Source organism: Hyperolius riggenbachi, chromosome 7 (assembly GCF_040937935.1).
Source record: "Hyperolius riggenbachi isolate aHypRig1 chromosome 7, aHypRig1.pri, whole genome shotgun sequence".
Classification (NCBI taxonomy): domain Eukaryota; kingdom Metazoa; phylum Chordata; class Amphibia; order Anura; family Hyperoliidae; genus Hyperolius; species Hyperolius riggenbachi.
In genome coordinates this window covers 234,327,813-234,344,089 of record NC_090652.1, presented here as the reverse complement: position 1 = coordinate 234,344,089, position 16,277 = coordinate 234,327,813, and the positions used below count along the sequence as shown (strand labels likewise).

The 16,277-nt window shown below is 43.0% G+C and overlaps 1 protein-coding gene across 4 annotated transcripts in view; it reads left to right on the top strand.

Annotated features, from left to right (window-relative positions):
• The window catches only part of LOC137525789 (uncharacterized), a 311,742-nt gene that overhangs the window by 219,923 nt on the left and 75,542 nt on the right, over positions 1 to 16,277 (top strand). For all 4 annotated transcript variants that reach the window (XM_068246991.1, XM_068246989.1, XM_068246988.1 and 1 more), the window contains one exon: positions 6,360 to 6,506. In XM_068246991.1, the coding sequence (XP_068103092.1) occupies positions 6,360 to 6,506 (147 nt within the window). The remainder of the gene's footprint in view (positions 1 to 6,359; positions 6,507 to 16,277) is intronic.

Below are 16,277 nucleotides of genomic sequence, written 5' to 3'. Positions count from 1 at the left end.
TGTGTGTGTGTGGTGTGTGTGTACATATACATATATCAACATTTTGTCTATCACATTAGGGTGTGGTTATAGGTAATGGTAGTCGGTGCTGTCTAGTTTTTTAGGGGTTTTTTGACTGCCAGTAGTAAAGATGATGACTAACAGGCTCATAGCGGATCAAACAACATGAATGAATTACATGGTGGAAATCAATCATTTCTTGAGCTCTCTTCTATTTCATAACTTCTCACTTTGCAAAGTATTTCTATATTTTTTGCCCCTACTACTATTTTTCAGTAAAGTTTCTCTTGCAGTGTATGATTACCATATTTATTTTTGCTTTGAATCAGACAATATTGCTGACTACGTTTCTGAATATGCAGCAATTATAAACCATCCCTATCCTGATTATGTATTTTCTCGCAATATGCTGAGTTTCTCTTGCTCAGGTTTTTTCTTTAAGCAAAGTTATTCTTCTTACAGTGAAATATGTCAATATGATACGATTCTTTAATATGCAGAGACGGTCATACAAGCACAGGCATGAAAAACCCACAAAATAATTCCCTTGTTTGCTATAGACATACTGAAACTGGAACTGTTATTGGGTAATGGGATTTTTTTCTTTCGATCACCCTCAAACAGCAATTTGTAATGATTATTCGACCGTGGCTCATCAATTCACAAATTCACCATCTTGTTCTCCGTGACCTCTGGGAGGAATAAGAAATGCTGATGCAAAGAACTGAAAAGAAAGTCCATACAGCTCTGTCTTTATCTCACGAGTTACTGATTTGTGAAAAAGACTTTCTGCTTTCAAGTAACACACTTTGCTTAATAACAAGCATGCAATGTAAATATCATCATTTCACATGTACTATTTAGTTGCAATCATAATGCTCCACAACACTTTGAACATGTAGCATACAGAGAAGTCTAAGATACACTGAATGGAAGAAGCTGGCATACTGTAATTCCCCATATCTTAATCCATTGTCCAGTTGTGACACTCGTGTTCCCATAGATATTTATTTTCAGATTTATTTTTTAATACAGAATAAATGCAAAGAATACGGAGAGAGGAAACTCATGAAAACTAACAATACCATTTCGTTAAAATAGTCAAATACTATACTGTAATGACACTGTGGTCTACTAACCATGATAAACAATTCATTCTTATAAAAATAACAAATTCAGTCTATAAGAACAATAACAAATAAATGTGCATTAGATAGTCTACTTACAGGTGTCCATTTAACCACTTGAGGACCCACCCTTTACCCCCCCCTTAAAGAGACTCCGTAACAAAAATTGCATCCTGTTTTTTATCATCCTACAAGTTCCAAAAGCTATTCTAATGTGTTCTGGCTTACTGCAGCACGTTCTACTATCACCATCTCTGTAATAAATCAGCTTATCTCTCTCTTGTCAGACTTGTCAGCCTGTGTCTGGAAGGCTGCCAAGTTCTTCAGTGTTGTAGTTCTGTGATGCATCTCCCCCCTCCAGGCCCTCTCTGCACACTGCCTGTGTATTATTTAGATTAGGTAAGCTTCTCTCTTCTCTCTTATCTTTTACAAGCTGGATAAATCCTCCTCTGAGCTGGCTGGGCTTTCACATACTGAGGAATTACATACAGGCAGAGCTGTCTGCACTCTGCAGGAAGAAACAGCCTGACACTTCAGTGGGTGATAGCTGCAGGGGGAAAGAAACACACAAATGATCTCTTGAGATTCAAAAGGAAGGGTGTATACAAGCCTGCTTGTGTATGAATGTATTTTCTATGTGTGGACATACTGTACATCAACCTACTTCCTGTTTTGGTGGCCATTTTGTTTGTTTATAAACAAACTTTTTAAAACTGTTTTTACCCACTTTTAATGCGGCGGGGAGCGGCGAAATTGTGACAGAGGGGAATAGGAGATGTCCCCTAACGCACTGGTATGTTTACTTTTGTGCGATTTTAACAATACAGATTCTCTTTAAGGACCAGCGCTGTGTTGAGTGATCTGTGCTGGGTGGGCTCTGCAGCCCCCAGCACAGATCATGTAGCAGGCAGAGAGATCAGATCACCCCCCTTTTTTCCCCACTAGGGGGATGATGTGCTGGGGGGGTCCGATCTCTCCTGCCTGCATGTGGCTGGCGGGGGGGGCACCTCAAAGCCCCCCTCCGCGGCAAAATTCCCCCCTCCTTCTCCTACCTGCTCCCCCCCGGAGATCAGGGCTGCACAGGACGCTATCCGTCCTGTGCAGCCAGTGACAGGACGTCCCCTGTCACATGGCGGCGATCCCCGGCCGCTGATTGGCCGGGGATCGCCGATCTGCCTTATGGCGCTGCTGCGCAGCAGCGCCGTACAATGTAAACAAAGCGGATTATTTCCGCTTGTGTTTATATTTAGCCTGCGAGCCGCCATCGGCGGCCCGCAGGCTATTCACGGAGCCCCCCGCCGTGAATTGACAGGAAGCAGCCGCTCGCGCGAGCGGCTGCTTCCTGGTTAATCAGCCTGCAGCTGGCGACGCAATACTGCGTCGCTGGTCCTGCAGCTGCCACTTTGCCGACGCGCGGTATGAGTGCGCGGTCGGCAAGTGGTTAAAAAAGGTGCAACAGTAATTTGAGCACTGAAGAAAACTGCTAGCGGAACAGCAGTAAAATGACCAAAATTCCACTACTTAATTTCAATAAACATTGGTAGTCTTTACCGATACTTTACTGTGGACAGTCTCACATGAGCCCTCCCTCTGAATGCCTAACCCTAAATGATCCCCTCACCACTGCCTGATCCTCTTGCCCCTCCACCAATGCCTAACAAACAAACAAGATTTATATCACGCATTTCTCCTGGCAGACTCAAAGCGCCAGAGCTGCAGCCACTAGGACGCGCTCAATAGACAGTAGCAGTGTTAGGGAGACTTGCCTAAGGTCTCCTACTGAATAGGTGCTGGCTTACTGAACAGGCAGAGCCGATATTCGAACCCTGGTCTCCTGTGTCAGAGGCAGAGCCCTTAACCATTACACCATCCAGCCACTGCTACAGCCACTAACCCTAAGACCCCACCACTGATGACTGACCCTAAGACCCCCCTTCCCTTTTGGCAATGCCTAACCATAATTGTTATTAATATGGGCGCTGCCATACGCTAATAACATGGCCTTAATAGCCACAATTAGCAACTATCACTATTAATCAGATGCATTCAATGTAGAGTATTTACAGTGGGTGTACACTTTGATGGTGGACAGAGGTCAGCATGGACTTTCTGACTGGTCTCTTGCTGTCTAGCCTTATATGCTGCAAGCCATAGCACATTGGCCTCTATTCACAAAACATCTCATAAATGACGTATTTATCACCTTATTGATAAAAATAACCTTTCAGCACAGTTAAAAGCAAAATAATCACTCAAAGTAAGTTGTTCCTGATTAATTTGATTTCAGTGTTACTTTTCTTACCTTAATGATATTATATTTTTGTTGTTTGGAAGCTTAAAAATGTTACATAGATAAGTTGAAAACAGAGGAAAACAGGTGAAAAAGCTTTGTGAATTATGCCCATTGTAAGTTCTTATATCTTTCACTTATAACCAGCATTAGGTTTTTCAGCAATTTTTGCTATAGTAGCTAGCTTTTCTCTGAAATTGGACCATTTGTGCTAGCCTTCGCTTTCCTTACACATCAGTGTGCTTTGGGCACCTGTGACCTTCTTACAAGCTTTCCAGTTGTCCTTCCTTGAATCACTATTGGTAACTTAACCACTTTGTCCTCCTTGACGTATAAAAACGTCAAGGAGGACAGGCGCGCTCCCGCGGCCGATCGCGCGCGTGCACACGCACTCCCGGCCGCGGATTCGGTAGCCACGGAATCAATGTATCGGGCTATGGAGCCCGATCACTGATTCCTCTCCCCCGCTGAAAAAGCGACAGCTTCTCTCGGAAGCTTCGCTTTTTCTGAAGCTATGTCCCTCTAAGCGTACATTGTACGCTAGAGTGACGTCATGTAAACAAACTCAAGATTGCCATCTTGTGGCTAAAAAGTAAAAGTACAAGTAAAAGTAAAAAAACATTACAATACACAAACATTTCCCCAAATAAAACACTTTTATATCCCACCCTCCCAAAAATGCCCACATAAAATGTTTAATAAAAAAAACAAAAAACATTACTATAAAAAAACACATAAATATTTACCTAAGGGTCTAAACTTTTTAAATATCTATGTAAAGATGAAATATTTCTCTCTATTTTTTTTTTATAAGCTTATAAATAGTGATGAATGCAAAACGGAAAAAATGCTCTTTTATTTCCAAATAAAATATTGTCGCGATACATTGTGATAAGGACATAATTTAAACGGTGAAATAACTGTGACAAAGGGGCAATTACAATACGTGGGTTTTAATTATGGAGGCATGTGTTATTTTAAAACTATAATGGCCGAAAACTGACAAATAATGAATTTTTTCTTTTTTTTTTCTTATTCTTACTGTTAAAATGCATTTACAGTAAGGTAGCTCTTACCAAAATGTACCCCCCAAAGAAAGCCTAATTGGTGGCGGAAAAAACAAGATATAGATCAGTTCATTGTGATAAGTAGTGATAAAGTTATAGGCTAATGAATGGGAGGTGAACATTGCTCGGATGCATAAAGTGAAAACGACTAAGAACTTAAATGGTTAAAGAGGAACTCCAGTGAAAATGATGTAATAAAAAAAGTGCTTCATTTTTACAATAATTATGTATAAATGATTTAGTCAGTGTTTGCCCATTGTAAAATCTTTCCTCTCCTTGATTTACATTCTGACATTTATCACATGGTGACATTTTTACTGCTGGCAAGTGATGTCACTGATTGCTTTTTTGGCAGTTGGAAACAGCTGTAAACAGCTATTTCCCACAATGCAATGAGGTTCACAGACAGGATCCATTTGTGAAAAGGAATACATTTCTCATGTAAAAGGGGGTATCAGCTACTGAGTGGGATGAAGTTCAATTATTGGTCACGGTTTCTCTTTAAGTACAAGCTACTGCATCCTGGGAGCACCCCACAAGAACTGCCATTTAAGAGATACTCTGACTTAATCATCAGTCATCTGGCCATCAATTTGACCCTTGTCAAATTTACTCAGAATATTTAGCTTGCCCATAGTCCCTCTCCCGCCTTCAAGGATCATTTTAGTAAGACGCCTTTTAGAATTCAAAACTTTTTTTTTGTTTTTGACCAAATTATTTACCTTTTGTCAAGTTTAATGGTAACTATTGGTTGCTGGTAAAAATGACCAAGTAGACATCAAATAAATGGAATAAGAAAAAAACAGAAGCAGCTATGTGTAGTATAGACAGATATATCACATTTTACTAAATTTTTACTTTTATTCACACTCCTTTTTATATTCTAAATGATTTTTTATTTAAAGGCACCTCTTAAAGTGTACCTGAGGCGACGTGTGACATGATGAGATAAACATGTATGTGCAGAGCAAAACATATTAATTACCAGGCTGTTTTACTTGCTTTATTTTGCTGCCTGAAAGAGTTCATTTTTAGGCATGGAAGTGACAGCTTCTGTCTTGTCGGTTCCTTGTCGGTAATATAGTAAACATCAGTGATAAGCAAATTACAGCCATAAAAGTTTTCCTGTTAGAATACAACTGCTGAGATCAGGGGGAGATAAAAATTGTCAATAGTTCAGATATTTTCATTTAGGGACAGTTAATAGGCTGCCACTGAGCAGAGACAACAAAACATTTAACCTACATTGTAAATGTTTACATATAAAATCAAACCATAGGATTTCTAGAAAAAAAAGGTCATTTTTAGAAGTACAGTAGAAGGATAAATACAATTGTTTATCTCATCAGTCTATTTTCACCTCGGGGTTCACATTAACCTTTCAATGATTATTAGGACTGGAAATCTCATTTTACTGAAAAAGAGCCAGAAAGCAGGCTTGGTGCTTTTTAAAAAATGTATATTTTACATGCACAGTTTTGCATGTTTTGTTGTGAAGCATCGTAGTGTAGAATGTCTAAGAGTACATTTTATCAGTGAACACATTGAGGTAGGCACTGTTCAATAAAACTCCTTGCAGAACATTACCTTCCACAGTGTATCAACATTACTGTCAGCTATATGGCTTGTGGTCCCTTCAGGCAATATTAAACAGCTGAACATGTCACTGTTGCAGCATTTTGAAGCCATTGTTACTTTGTCCTGCAGCTCAGAACCTTTAACTTATAAAGATTATTGATGTGAAGACTTTTATCCACCAATGTGTATCACGGATTTGGAGTGTAATTGTTGAGATGAATGTGGCATCATCTGTATCTAAGCTGGCCATGTTTGCATTCACCCATGTAATCTATTTCAATTCTTGGAACTTCTTAGATGGATGATATGAGAACCTCCATGTTGACCCCAGATGAGAAGTTGGAACGCCATCTAAATAGAAGGTTTCAGCATGTAGACAGCTGGATGTTGCCCCAAGAGACCACTACTGTAGCAAAAGCCATTTCCTTCAGCAAACATCAACAGGTAATCGGAATTACACTTTACACTTTACACTTGCTATGACAATGGGTCCAGGTGATGTATGTGTCATTTTTGCTTAGCATTTAGGTTGCAAAAAAAGAAATAGGAAAAGTGTGTGATTTAACAAATCATGTGATGTGTACATTTATTATTATCTTGCCTTCTCGTGAAGCAAGTGTCACATGTTATGTACCAGGAGAAACTATTTTGGAAAAATCGATCTCTATGTCTCGTAGTTTATTCTTACATTAGAGTGATTGAGGAATTAGGAGTGGTTTAACCACCCCGGCCTCAAGCTTTTACCACCTTGTAGGGTCAGACCATTTTTTCAGGCTTCAAGCAACTGGACAGTCTTTCCTGAACTTGCCCATTTTAATTACCTGACTGTGCAGCTTTCTTCCCATCTGCAGGCATGTTGGGAATGCCACCTGAAAGGTTAGTGGAAGTCAGTCTCTCATACTGATTTCCTGGAATGCTGGATTAATCTCAGGCTTGAGGAGCAGGTGAGTTCATGACAGTTGCGAAGAGAAAATCAGTGAATGCCCCAATCCTCAGTGTCTGCAACAGGCTTTCTCAACAAGTAATCCCAGGGATAATAGAGGAGTTTTCAGGCAGTCCCTGACATGTTTCCCTCTCATGACAGTGGCGGGCAGAGAAAGTTTCAAAAGTACTTCTTTGGCTCCTGAGTGTCCTCATTAAATGTGTGATCACCCTAAATGGTGGTGACAAGGGAGGGGTGGGAGTATATTAGACAGGGCCAACGCTACCATAGAGGCAAAGGGGCAATTGCCCAGGGCCCCAGAACCTGTAGGGGCCCCCAAAATGTCTCTCCCCATCTTAACTGTTGCTTTCCAGGGCCCCTGCAGAATCTTTGGCAGAGTAGTGTCTCACCTGTGATGACGGGCAGGTGAGACACTACACTGCAAAAGGTTCTGCAGGGGCCCCAGGAGCACAGTTAAGTTGGGAGGTCATTGGGAGTGATGGTCAGCAGCCAGCTCGGGGGCCCAGGATGGAAATTTGGCTGCAACAAAGGGCCCCAAATGCGGCTTTTTGGTCAGGGTGTCTTGTTGGGGGGTCCAAGTGTTAGCAGAACTGGCCCTGATAATAGAGCATGCTATAATGGGGGGACTGTAAAAAGAAACACTAAGTTTTAATTTTAGAATAATAAGGCGCACACTAATGGAAAGAACTAGAATAGGGAGAGGCACTTAATTGGGGGTAGTATCAGAGGCGTAACTACAAATCATGGCCCCCCCTCCAGCAAAATTTTGAGTGGGCCCCCTAATGTCTATATTTTTTCCTTCCCCTGGGGATGCTAACAGCCTGGGGGAGGGGGGGCATCTTGCAAGGGTTATAAGGACAAGTGTGGACATCATACTCTTTACAGCTATAAAAAGTGTAGCCACAAAAATACCTGATCTGAAGGATGGACCCCTTTATTGGAGGGAGTGAAGTAGTAGTTGGGGTCCCTTTACACCTCTGGGCTCCCCCCCCCCCCGTAGCTACGCCCCTGGGTATAAGATTACTGTTATAGGGGTTCACTATAATTGTGGGAGCGATAATAAGCAACACTTACCTACACTAATATGATAGGTAGCACTGTAAGAAGGAAAAATGGAATGGGGCCTCAAAATACTGTACTGTCTACAAAATGATCACTGGTGCACCTAATCACATATATGAACTGATTTACTAGTTATTCAATCCTGGAGAGAGCATACACATATACATACAGTACATGTGGTTATTGTACATTGTAGATATTGTAGTTTTGCAAATCAAGAAGATAGCACTTATTATCGATATTTTACTTCCCGTGGGGTTAATAGAATAATGGTGAAACTACCAATATATTGCTTTTGTGATTTCCTTGCACCCATTTTACTTTTTAAATGTACGTCTCCTTAGTCCCTCTCCAAGTTTAATGTCCTCATCTGTATCCCATTTATTTTGTATAGTGGTAGATCATTTGCATGACCAAGCTGCATGACTGTACATTTTTCAACAGTGAATTTCAGCTGCCATTTACTTGCCCTTATCTGCAATATTTATTTTCTGAAATATTAGACTGCACATTTTTGTGTACAGTGTTTTGAGTCTCTTGGGAGAAAAAGGCTAGAGAATTAGTATTATTATTATTAATCATCTTGTCCGTGCCTAATGGGCTTTAGAATGCAATTTCTTGCTAATATATCAGCATTGTTAAAATTAACAAGAAAGAGACGTGATACAGGTCCTGCCTCGGTTTAATGCAGTAACAGGATTCCAAATGCAGCCCTGATTACATGATGGTTATAGATACCGGGAGGGGAGGTGTAAGGACAGAATGGGCTAGGAAAACAGTTGTTTCCTGTTCTAACTTAACCTTCCTGGCGGTTTAATTTTTCTGCAAAACAGGCAGAAATCCTTTATTTTTTTTTTTATTTTTTTTTGTGTGTTTCATGTAAAGCTACCAGAGTGGTAGCTACATGAAACACCACTAGAGGGCGCATGTGTCCCTCTAGTGCGATCATCGCCGGCATCAATAGCAAACAGGGGAACGCGTATATAACGCGCTCCCCTGTTTGGCTTCTCCTGTCGCCATGGCGACGATCGGAATGACGTCATGGACGTCAGCCGACGTCCTGACGTCAGACGCCTCCGATCCAGCCCATAGCGCTGCCTGGAACTCATTGGTCCGGGCAGCGCAGGGCTCTGGCGGGGGGGGGGGGCCTCTTCCGCCGCTGCGTGCGGGCGATCACCGCAGAGCGGCGGCGATCAAGCTGTATGCGCGGCTAGCAAAGTGCTAGCCGCGCGTACAGCACTTTAAATGGCCCAAATCGCCCCACCAGGGGCTGAGATATCTTCCTGCGCGGCATAGCCCGAGCTCAGCTCGGGTTTACCGGCAGGAAGGTTAAAGTGAACCTCCAGACTAAAAATCTACTCAGCAGAACTGAAAAGGCTTGGTGTTTCTTTAACAGTTTCACACCATCAGAACTTTGTTTTTCTTACCAAAGCATCATTTTAGCTGCATTTTTAGCTAAGCTTCACCCATCAAAGAAAAAAAGCCTGGGCTTTTTTTCCCTGATGCTGTGCAGAGCATGATGGGATTTCCTATGTTGTTATTCATGTTGCCTAGCAACTGGGAGAGGTGCTCAGGACACAGGACAGTTGGAACTGTGTCTCATGCTCCCTGTCACCTCCTTCCAACCAAAAAGATGGCTGTCATCATGAAATCAAACATTTGCTTGTTCTTTTAAAACAGTGTGGTTAAGAGATTATATCACCTATCTAATTTAATTAACTTAACATAACTAATGTAACTTAATGACAGTGGGCCTGATTCACAAAGCGGTGATAACTCAGTTATCACGCCTAAAAGACTTTAGGCGTGAGAAACCTTTGCCCTGCTGAGTTAGCACCGTTTTGTGCTCTTTATCGCGCGCAAAGTTTTGCGCGCGCAATCGCGCAACTCCACGCGCCGCGCCCATAGGGTTTAATGGGCGCATCGCACGCACTGCACTGTGCGCCGCGCGATTGCGTGCGCAAAACTTTGCGCGAGTTTCATTTTATCACGCCTAAACTGAGTTTAGGCGTGATAAAGGGCTTTTTACAGGCGTGCAAACACTTTGCACCGCTTTGTGAATCAGGCCCAGTATGTTTGTTTAGGCTGGAGTTCTGTAACGATCTGCTAGTGTGTGAGCAACTATCAGACGTTCCCACAATGGGAATTTCTACAGACAGTGTTAGTAGAAGGCAGCACTAACACGGAGTACAGATATAAAGAATGGTCAGGCAATCAGGGTTGGTAACAGATCTGACAGATACGGTACAAAATCGGCAGGTAAATACAATGTTAGTAAACAGGCAGAGGTCGGCAACAATCAGATGTGCAAAGGTACAGAATCGGTAGGCAAAAGCTAAGTGAGTGTTCAGGCAGAGGTTGGCAACAGATCAGATTGGCAAAGGTACAGAATCGTTAGGCAAAGGGTAGTCAGAGGATCAAGCAGAAGTCAAACACAGTGTATCAATCAGTAATAATAATAATAGGCTAGCTAGTGTGGAATCCCCGGGGGTCCTGTCGGTTCAAAACACACAAGGATCTGACTAAGGTCTGAAGCCTTCACTGCGAAGTGTTAGCTAGAGCAGACAGTGAGCAAGTGTCAGCACAGCTCTTAAATAGCCCGGGTAAGCAGGCAACCACGCCCCTAAGCTGCTTGGCCAATCAGGCACCGGAGGTGGAGCCTTGCGTGTCAGCTGACAGGTGATCAGCTGACATGCTTCCTTAGAGTACAAGAGGGGCGTCGCTGACAGCGCATGTGTCCACCCTCATTTGCAGTCTGAGAATCATGCAGCCGGATCTCTGCATGAACGCTGCTGACACCATCCATGACAATGCGGGCAGCCGCACCGGAAGTCCCAGATGCGCTGCCAGCGGAGGCAGCAGAAACTGACATGGTAAGTGCAGGATTACTGACAAGTTCCTCTTTAAGCCACATGCTTGAATGCAGTACACACTGGTTCGCTGTTCACAGTAAAAACAAACATTTGTGTTTGCGTTTAACATTAAAATAAATGGACGTTGAATTTAGGAGTTAATAGCAAGCCATACATGCTAGAACAGGCTTTCTCAACCAGGGTTCCCTGGAACCCCAGGTTTCCTTCAGTCCCTGCAGGGGTTCCTTGGTATTTTCCCCAATCGTGCAGGAAGGTTATTATAACAGGAGGTACTATAAAAAGAAGCACTAAATTGGGGGTCAGAATAATAATGAGCACAAATAAAAAACACCAGGGCAGTGGCAGTGTAATAGGTAACAGTGTAATAGGGGGTAGTGAAATATACAGCCTCATGTACTTTTAAAGACCATTCCTCCTGCAAAATAAATACAGGGGTTCCTCGAGATCAAAAAATTGTTTGCAGGGGTTCCTTGAGATCCAAAAGTTATTTGCAGGGTTCCTCCAGGGTAAAAAGGTTGAGAAAGACTGTGCTAGAATCACAAATTATGCAGGGTATGTTAAGGATAACAGTGTAAACAAGGGGAAAAAAAACTAACCTGCAGGGGTTAATGTGCGGCAGTGGCAGGGGTGCCACATGGCAGGGTGCTCTGGGTGCCCTGCCCTGTGTGACAATAAATGCAGTGGAAACAGTAGTGATAAAGCATGTACAGAGTGGGAATTGATAAGTATAGCAAGCCCCAGAGCATCTTTGAAATCCCCTCCAGCAGTGCGTACTGGTCTTTAAATAGACCAATAGAAATCCTTATTGGTCTGTTTAAAGATCAATAGGGGGCATTGAAGGGAATTTTAAAGATTTTCCAGGGCATGCTATACTTAGTATAGCCAGGGCCGGCCTTAGGTTTCACAGCGCCCTGAGCGAAACCTGATTTTTTTGTGCCCCCCTTTCATCCTCTTGCATGCGCACACACACACACAGGCCCATATGCAAATCACCTTTTCTCTTGAGATATCTCCTAGGACAGTGGTTCCCAACCTTTTTGACGTCGTGACACATTACGCCAAATGCTCAGATCTCCGTGATACATCACGTATGCATAATAGAAAAAATGCAATTAAAAACCATGAATGGATGGAAAGAGTGCATTATCCTGAATATACTTAAGAATGAAGGCTAGAACTTTTTAGGAATATTAATAAAAACAATCAGTGGGACAGTTAGCCGCCACCCCCCCCCCCCCCCCCCCATGTGGAATGATAGCACAGCACTGACAATTTGCACCACGCGTTATAGCCGTTGTGCGCCCCCCCCAAAGAAAAAAAAAAACGCCCTCAGACAGTATAGGTAGGTAGCCAGGTATAGGTGCCCCCCGTATAGGATCTCATGTGTAGGTGCCCTCAATATAGGTTGCCGAGCATAGGTGCCCCCTTGGAAGCCAGCGCCCTGAGCGACCGCTCCGGTCGCTCAGGTCAAAGGCCGGCTATGAGTATAGCAAGTCCATGGCTAGGGATGGGTTGGACATGTGCAGCACTGTTTGTCAGTCATTGGGGCAGGGTATAGAAAGCATATGACATTGGATCATTTCCAAAGATACTGTTGTCAGAGTAATGAGAGGTAAATATTTAAAGTTATAAATAATGGACTTTTTTGGGTTTTTTTTTATTTCATTTTAATGCTTTATGGAAATAGGTAAGTCACTATCCCTATACTCATTTCACCTGGAGACAGGGCAGGCATCTGCGGGCCCCCTTTCTAAAGGGGGATCCCAAATGTCACCCCACCAGAAAGAATGGAAGGCTTGGCTGCCCCTCTCCCTCAGAGTCCCCCCCCCCCCCCATACCATGGAGCATGTGGTGCTGGTATAACTCAGGTTGCATGACCCCACGCAGGCACCGCAATATGGCTATTCCAGCCTGCATGAGTGACAAGGGGTAAAAGAGGCTTGGGAGAGGGGACCCCACATTTTTTTTTATTCAACTTTTTAATGGCCAAATCACAGGTAAATTTGCCAAGGATCCTTATACAGCAATATTGTGGCTGTGCAGCAATCCCTGGCCAAACCATTGCAAGTTGTCCAGGTGGTCATTACACATGCACTGCATACTGACCACCTGGAAACCCTGCCACGAAATTCACTGATCTTTCTTTTGACACGTAAATTTACACTACCGATTTCTTGATACCTTATCTGTCATTTAACCACATTTTAAAACAAAAACTTTTTCCTATAAGAACATTAACATTTTCTCAAAAACTACAAGGTCTGTTTGAAAAAAAGATCCCCTTGTTTCCATTGCAAATTTGGTGATTCTAGCATGTATGGGGGCTTTGTTCTTAACCTCTAAATTTGTCAGCCATTGACATATCTTTACAAATTTTTTTTTTTAAAAGTGTTTGCATAACATACGTAAGTTTTGGTGACTAGTTTTCTAATTATTCTCCCCTTGGATGCTTTCTACACCCTTTTTAAAGAAATTTGCGGCTGTGGAGATCCCCTGAAGGTTTTAGAAGTTTGCCTGCCATTAAAGTCAATGGGGCTTGCAAAATGCACATTTTTGTGATAAAAGTTTTCCATGACCGTTCGCTTCACAAATTTCTGTGGTAAAATTCACGAACGGTCATTGACGATGTTTGGCCATCACTAGAGACAGCATAGAGCATGCGGCTCCTGGGAGGAAGAGGAGATCAGATGCGACGTGGAGTAGGTAAATATAACAGCACTCCCTGCACCTACTCTGCGCAAGAGGGGGAGGTGGGAGGAGTGGAACAGCCTATGGGGGAGAACGGATTGTCTGGCTATGTAAGCATGCCACAGTAATTTTGCTGGGGCACACAGGCTCTGCTGTTACACCCCTGATCAGGAATCCACAATGTATTGTGCATTTATATCACTTAGGGCAAGAGTTCATCTTTTAGACTAAAATAAAACAAGTTTTAAAAGAAAATGGAGTAGAAAATCACTGTGTTTATGGACAGACAGATTTAGATAGAGTAGACTGCTGCCTAGACACCGGTTCTCTGTGACGTTTTAACTGCCTGCAAGATATCTGGAGCTGCTTCCCCTTGGAGAGCCACTGCTGTAACTGTAGAGTTCCCCCACAAGAACATTCCAAGTAACAGAGGGCACTATAAATATTTTCCTAGGGCCCCCAGATTATTAAACACTGATGAGTATGCATAACCCTTATTATGGATGCAGTCTAGTGGTTGTGTGGGCTATACATGCTGCACTGTGCTTGGATAATTCCCTGCGCTCCACTTTAGTACATTTACTAGAGGACAGTCTGTTTTCATTTCCCAGCTGTGCATTGTGCAGACGTCTGCCTGTGTGTGATTAATCACTCTCTGAAGGAAATCCTGCTTCTGGGGCCTTCTGAGAGTTGGGAGCTTCAGCAGTGAAATCTTCCAGACTAGGTTCCAGTGATCAGAGCGTTTATGTGTGTTAAGTTGCAGGGCAGCAAAGCGCTATGACTGTAAGATGTAATGTCTCTATATGTCCTTGAGTGCTGAAGCAAAAGACAGACGATCTGTTTTATGTGGTATAGGCAATAAACAAACTATTATCCCTTCTCTGTTTGATGCATTGTTTTTCTTGAAATCTGCCATTACTGTGACATGCAGGTTGAGGAAAGGAGTAAGCCTCATTGCAGTCTGGTAATTTCCTATTTATATCTGAAGACCCACTTTTGTTAACTTTAAGCTCAAGGAAAAACCTTAGACTAGCAGCCAAATAGTTAAAGGATACCCGCAGTGACATGTGATGTGACATGATGAGATAGACAATTAGACATGTGTATGTACAGTGCCTAGCACACAAATAACTATGCTGTGTTCCTTTTTTTCTTCCTCTGTCTGAAAGAGTTAAATATCAGGTATGCAAGTGGCTGACTCAGTCCTGACAGGAAGTGACTAAAGTGTGACCCTCACTGATTAGAAATTCCTACTATAAAATTCTTTCCAAGCAGAAAATGGCTTATGAGAGCAAGAAAGATATAAAAAGGGGAATTTCTCTGTGGCGGCAGAGAGTAGGTACAGGCAGGGGGGTTGGTGCCAGGCAGTGGGGGTGGAGTAGTCCAGGGTTAGGCAGTGGGTGTGAAGTAGTCCAAGGATAGGCAGGGGGGTGTAGTGGCTAGGTTTAGACATAGGTAGAGGAAGGGTTCAGTGTGAGAGTAGGGCAGAGGTATAGGTATACATTAACTGCTCCCAGGCAATCACATCATCTCCACTTCCTTGTTGTTAGTTTGCAGCTGTCTAGCAGACAGCCAATCACCATGCAGCTTCAGTCCCCAAACAGCGATTGGCTGGATGGAGGACTCCTGCAAACTAAACAGGAAGTAGAGAAGATGCGATCGCTGGGAACAGGAAATGTATAAGAGATGCCGGTAAGCATGGGTGTAGCAATCACCCCTGCGACCCCTGCCATCGCAGGGGGGCCCAGAGGCTTTGGGGGCCCATCCACCACCCTCTCCTCAACTGCAAGTGTAGCCAATTAGCAAAAAAAACTCAAATTCTCTTACAAAAACCGTCCTGGCCACCTCCTCCCGCCATGCAGAGTAGCGAGTGCCGTGAGGTGTATCATTTTTTCCAGCTTCTAGACACAGCTTCACAGCAGAACACTCTCTGCTGCCATTCACCAGCTCCCAATAATGTGACCCTCATGGGGTTTGGGGACCAAGGGGGCCCCATGCTATAATTTTTGCAGGCGAATTTATTAAGTCTAGTTACGCCCCAGGTGGCCGACGCCCGCTATGTATTGGGTGCCATAATTTAACCTTCTTGCCGCTAATCACGGCTTGTACTATTGCCGTCTATGGTGGCACCATTTTTATCTGATTCCCAAAGCCTGTCAAGGACAACTGCAGTGTCAGAGAGGTGCAGCGCTGCGTAATATGTTGGCGCTTTATAAATACAATAAATAATAATAATAGGCCGGGGGAGGAGAACAGTCTATTAATGGTTACAATTAATCACAGCATATATAGAGGCGATTATTACCAGATTAGCACCAATAAAGAACTAATAATAGAATGGTGAAAGGAGGCCCCTACTGGGTCCCTCTGGTCCAGGTGCCCTGGTTCGGTCACTACCTCTGCATCCCCCTATTACTACGCCACTGATTGCTGATGCTATTTTATGTTCTGTTGACACTACAGTACAATAAAACAACATTAAAATATAGCCGAACAATTCTTCTCATATTCTTTCTACAATGAATGTGTTAAAATAAACATCAGCATTTCTAATTAAAACCTTTCTATGCTTGCTCCCCCTCCCACTATGTTCATGTTTTAAATACCAGGCCACAGACCCCACATGGGTGCTAATTTCCACTTTCTTGT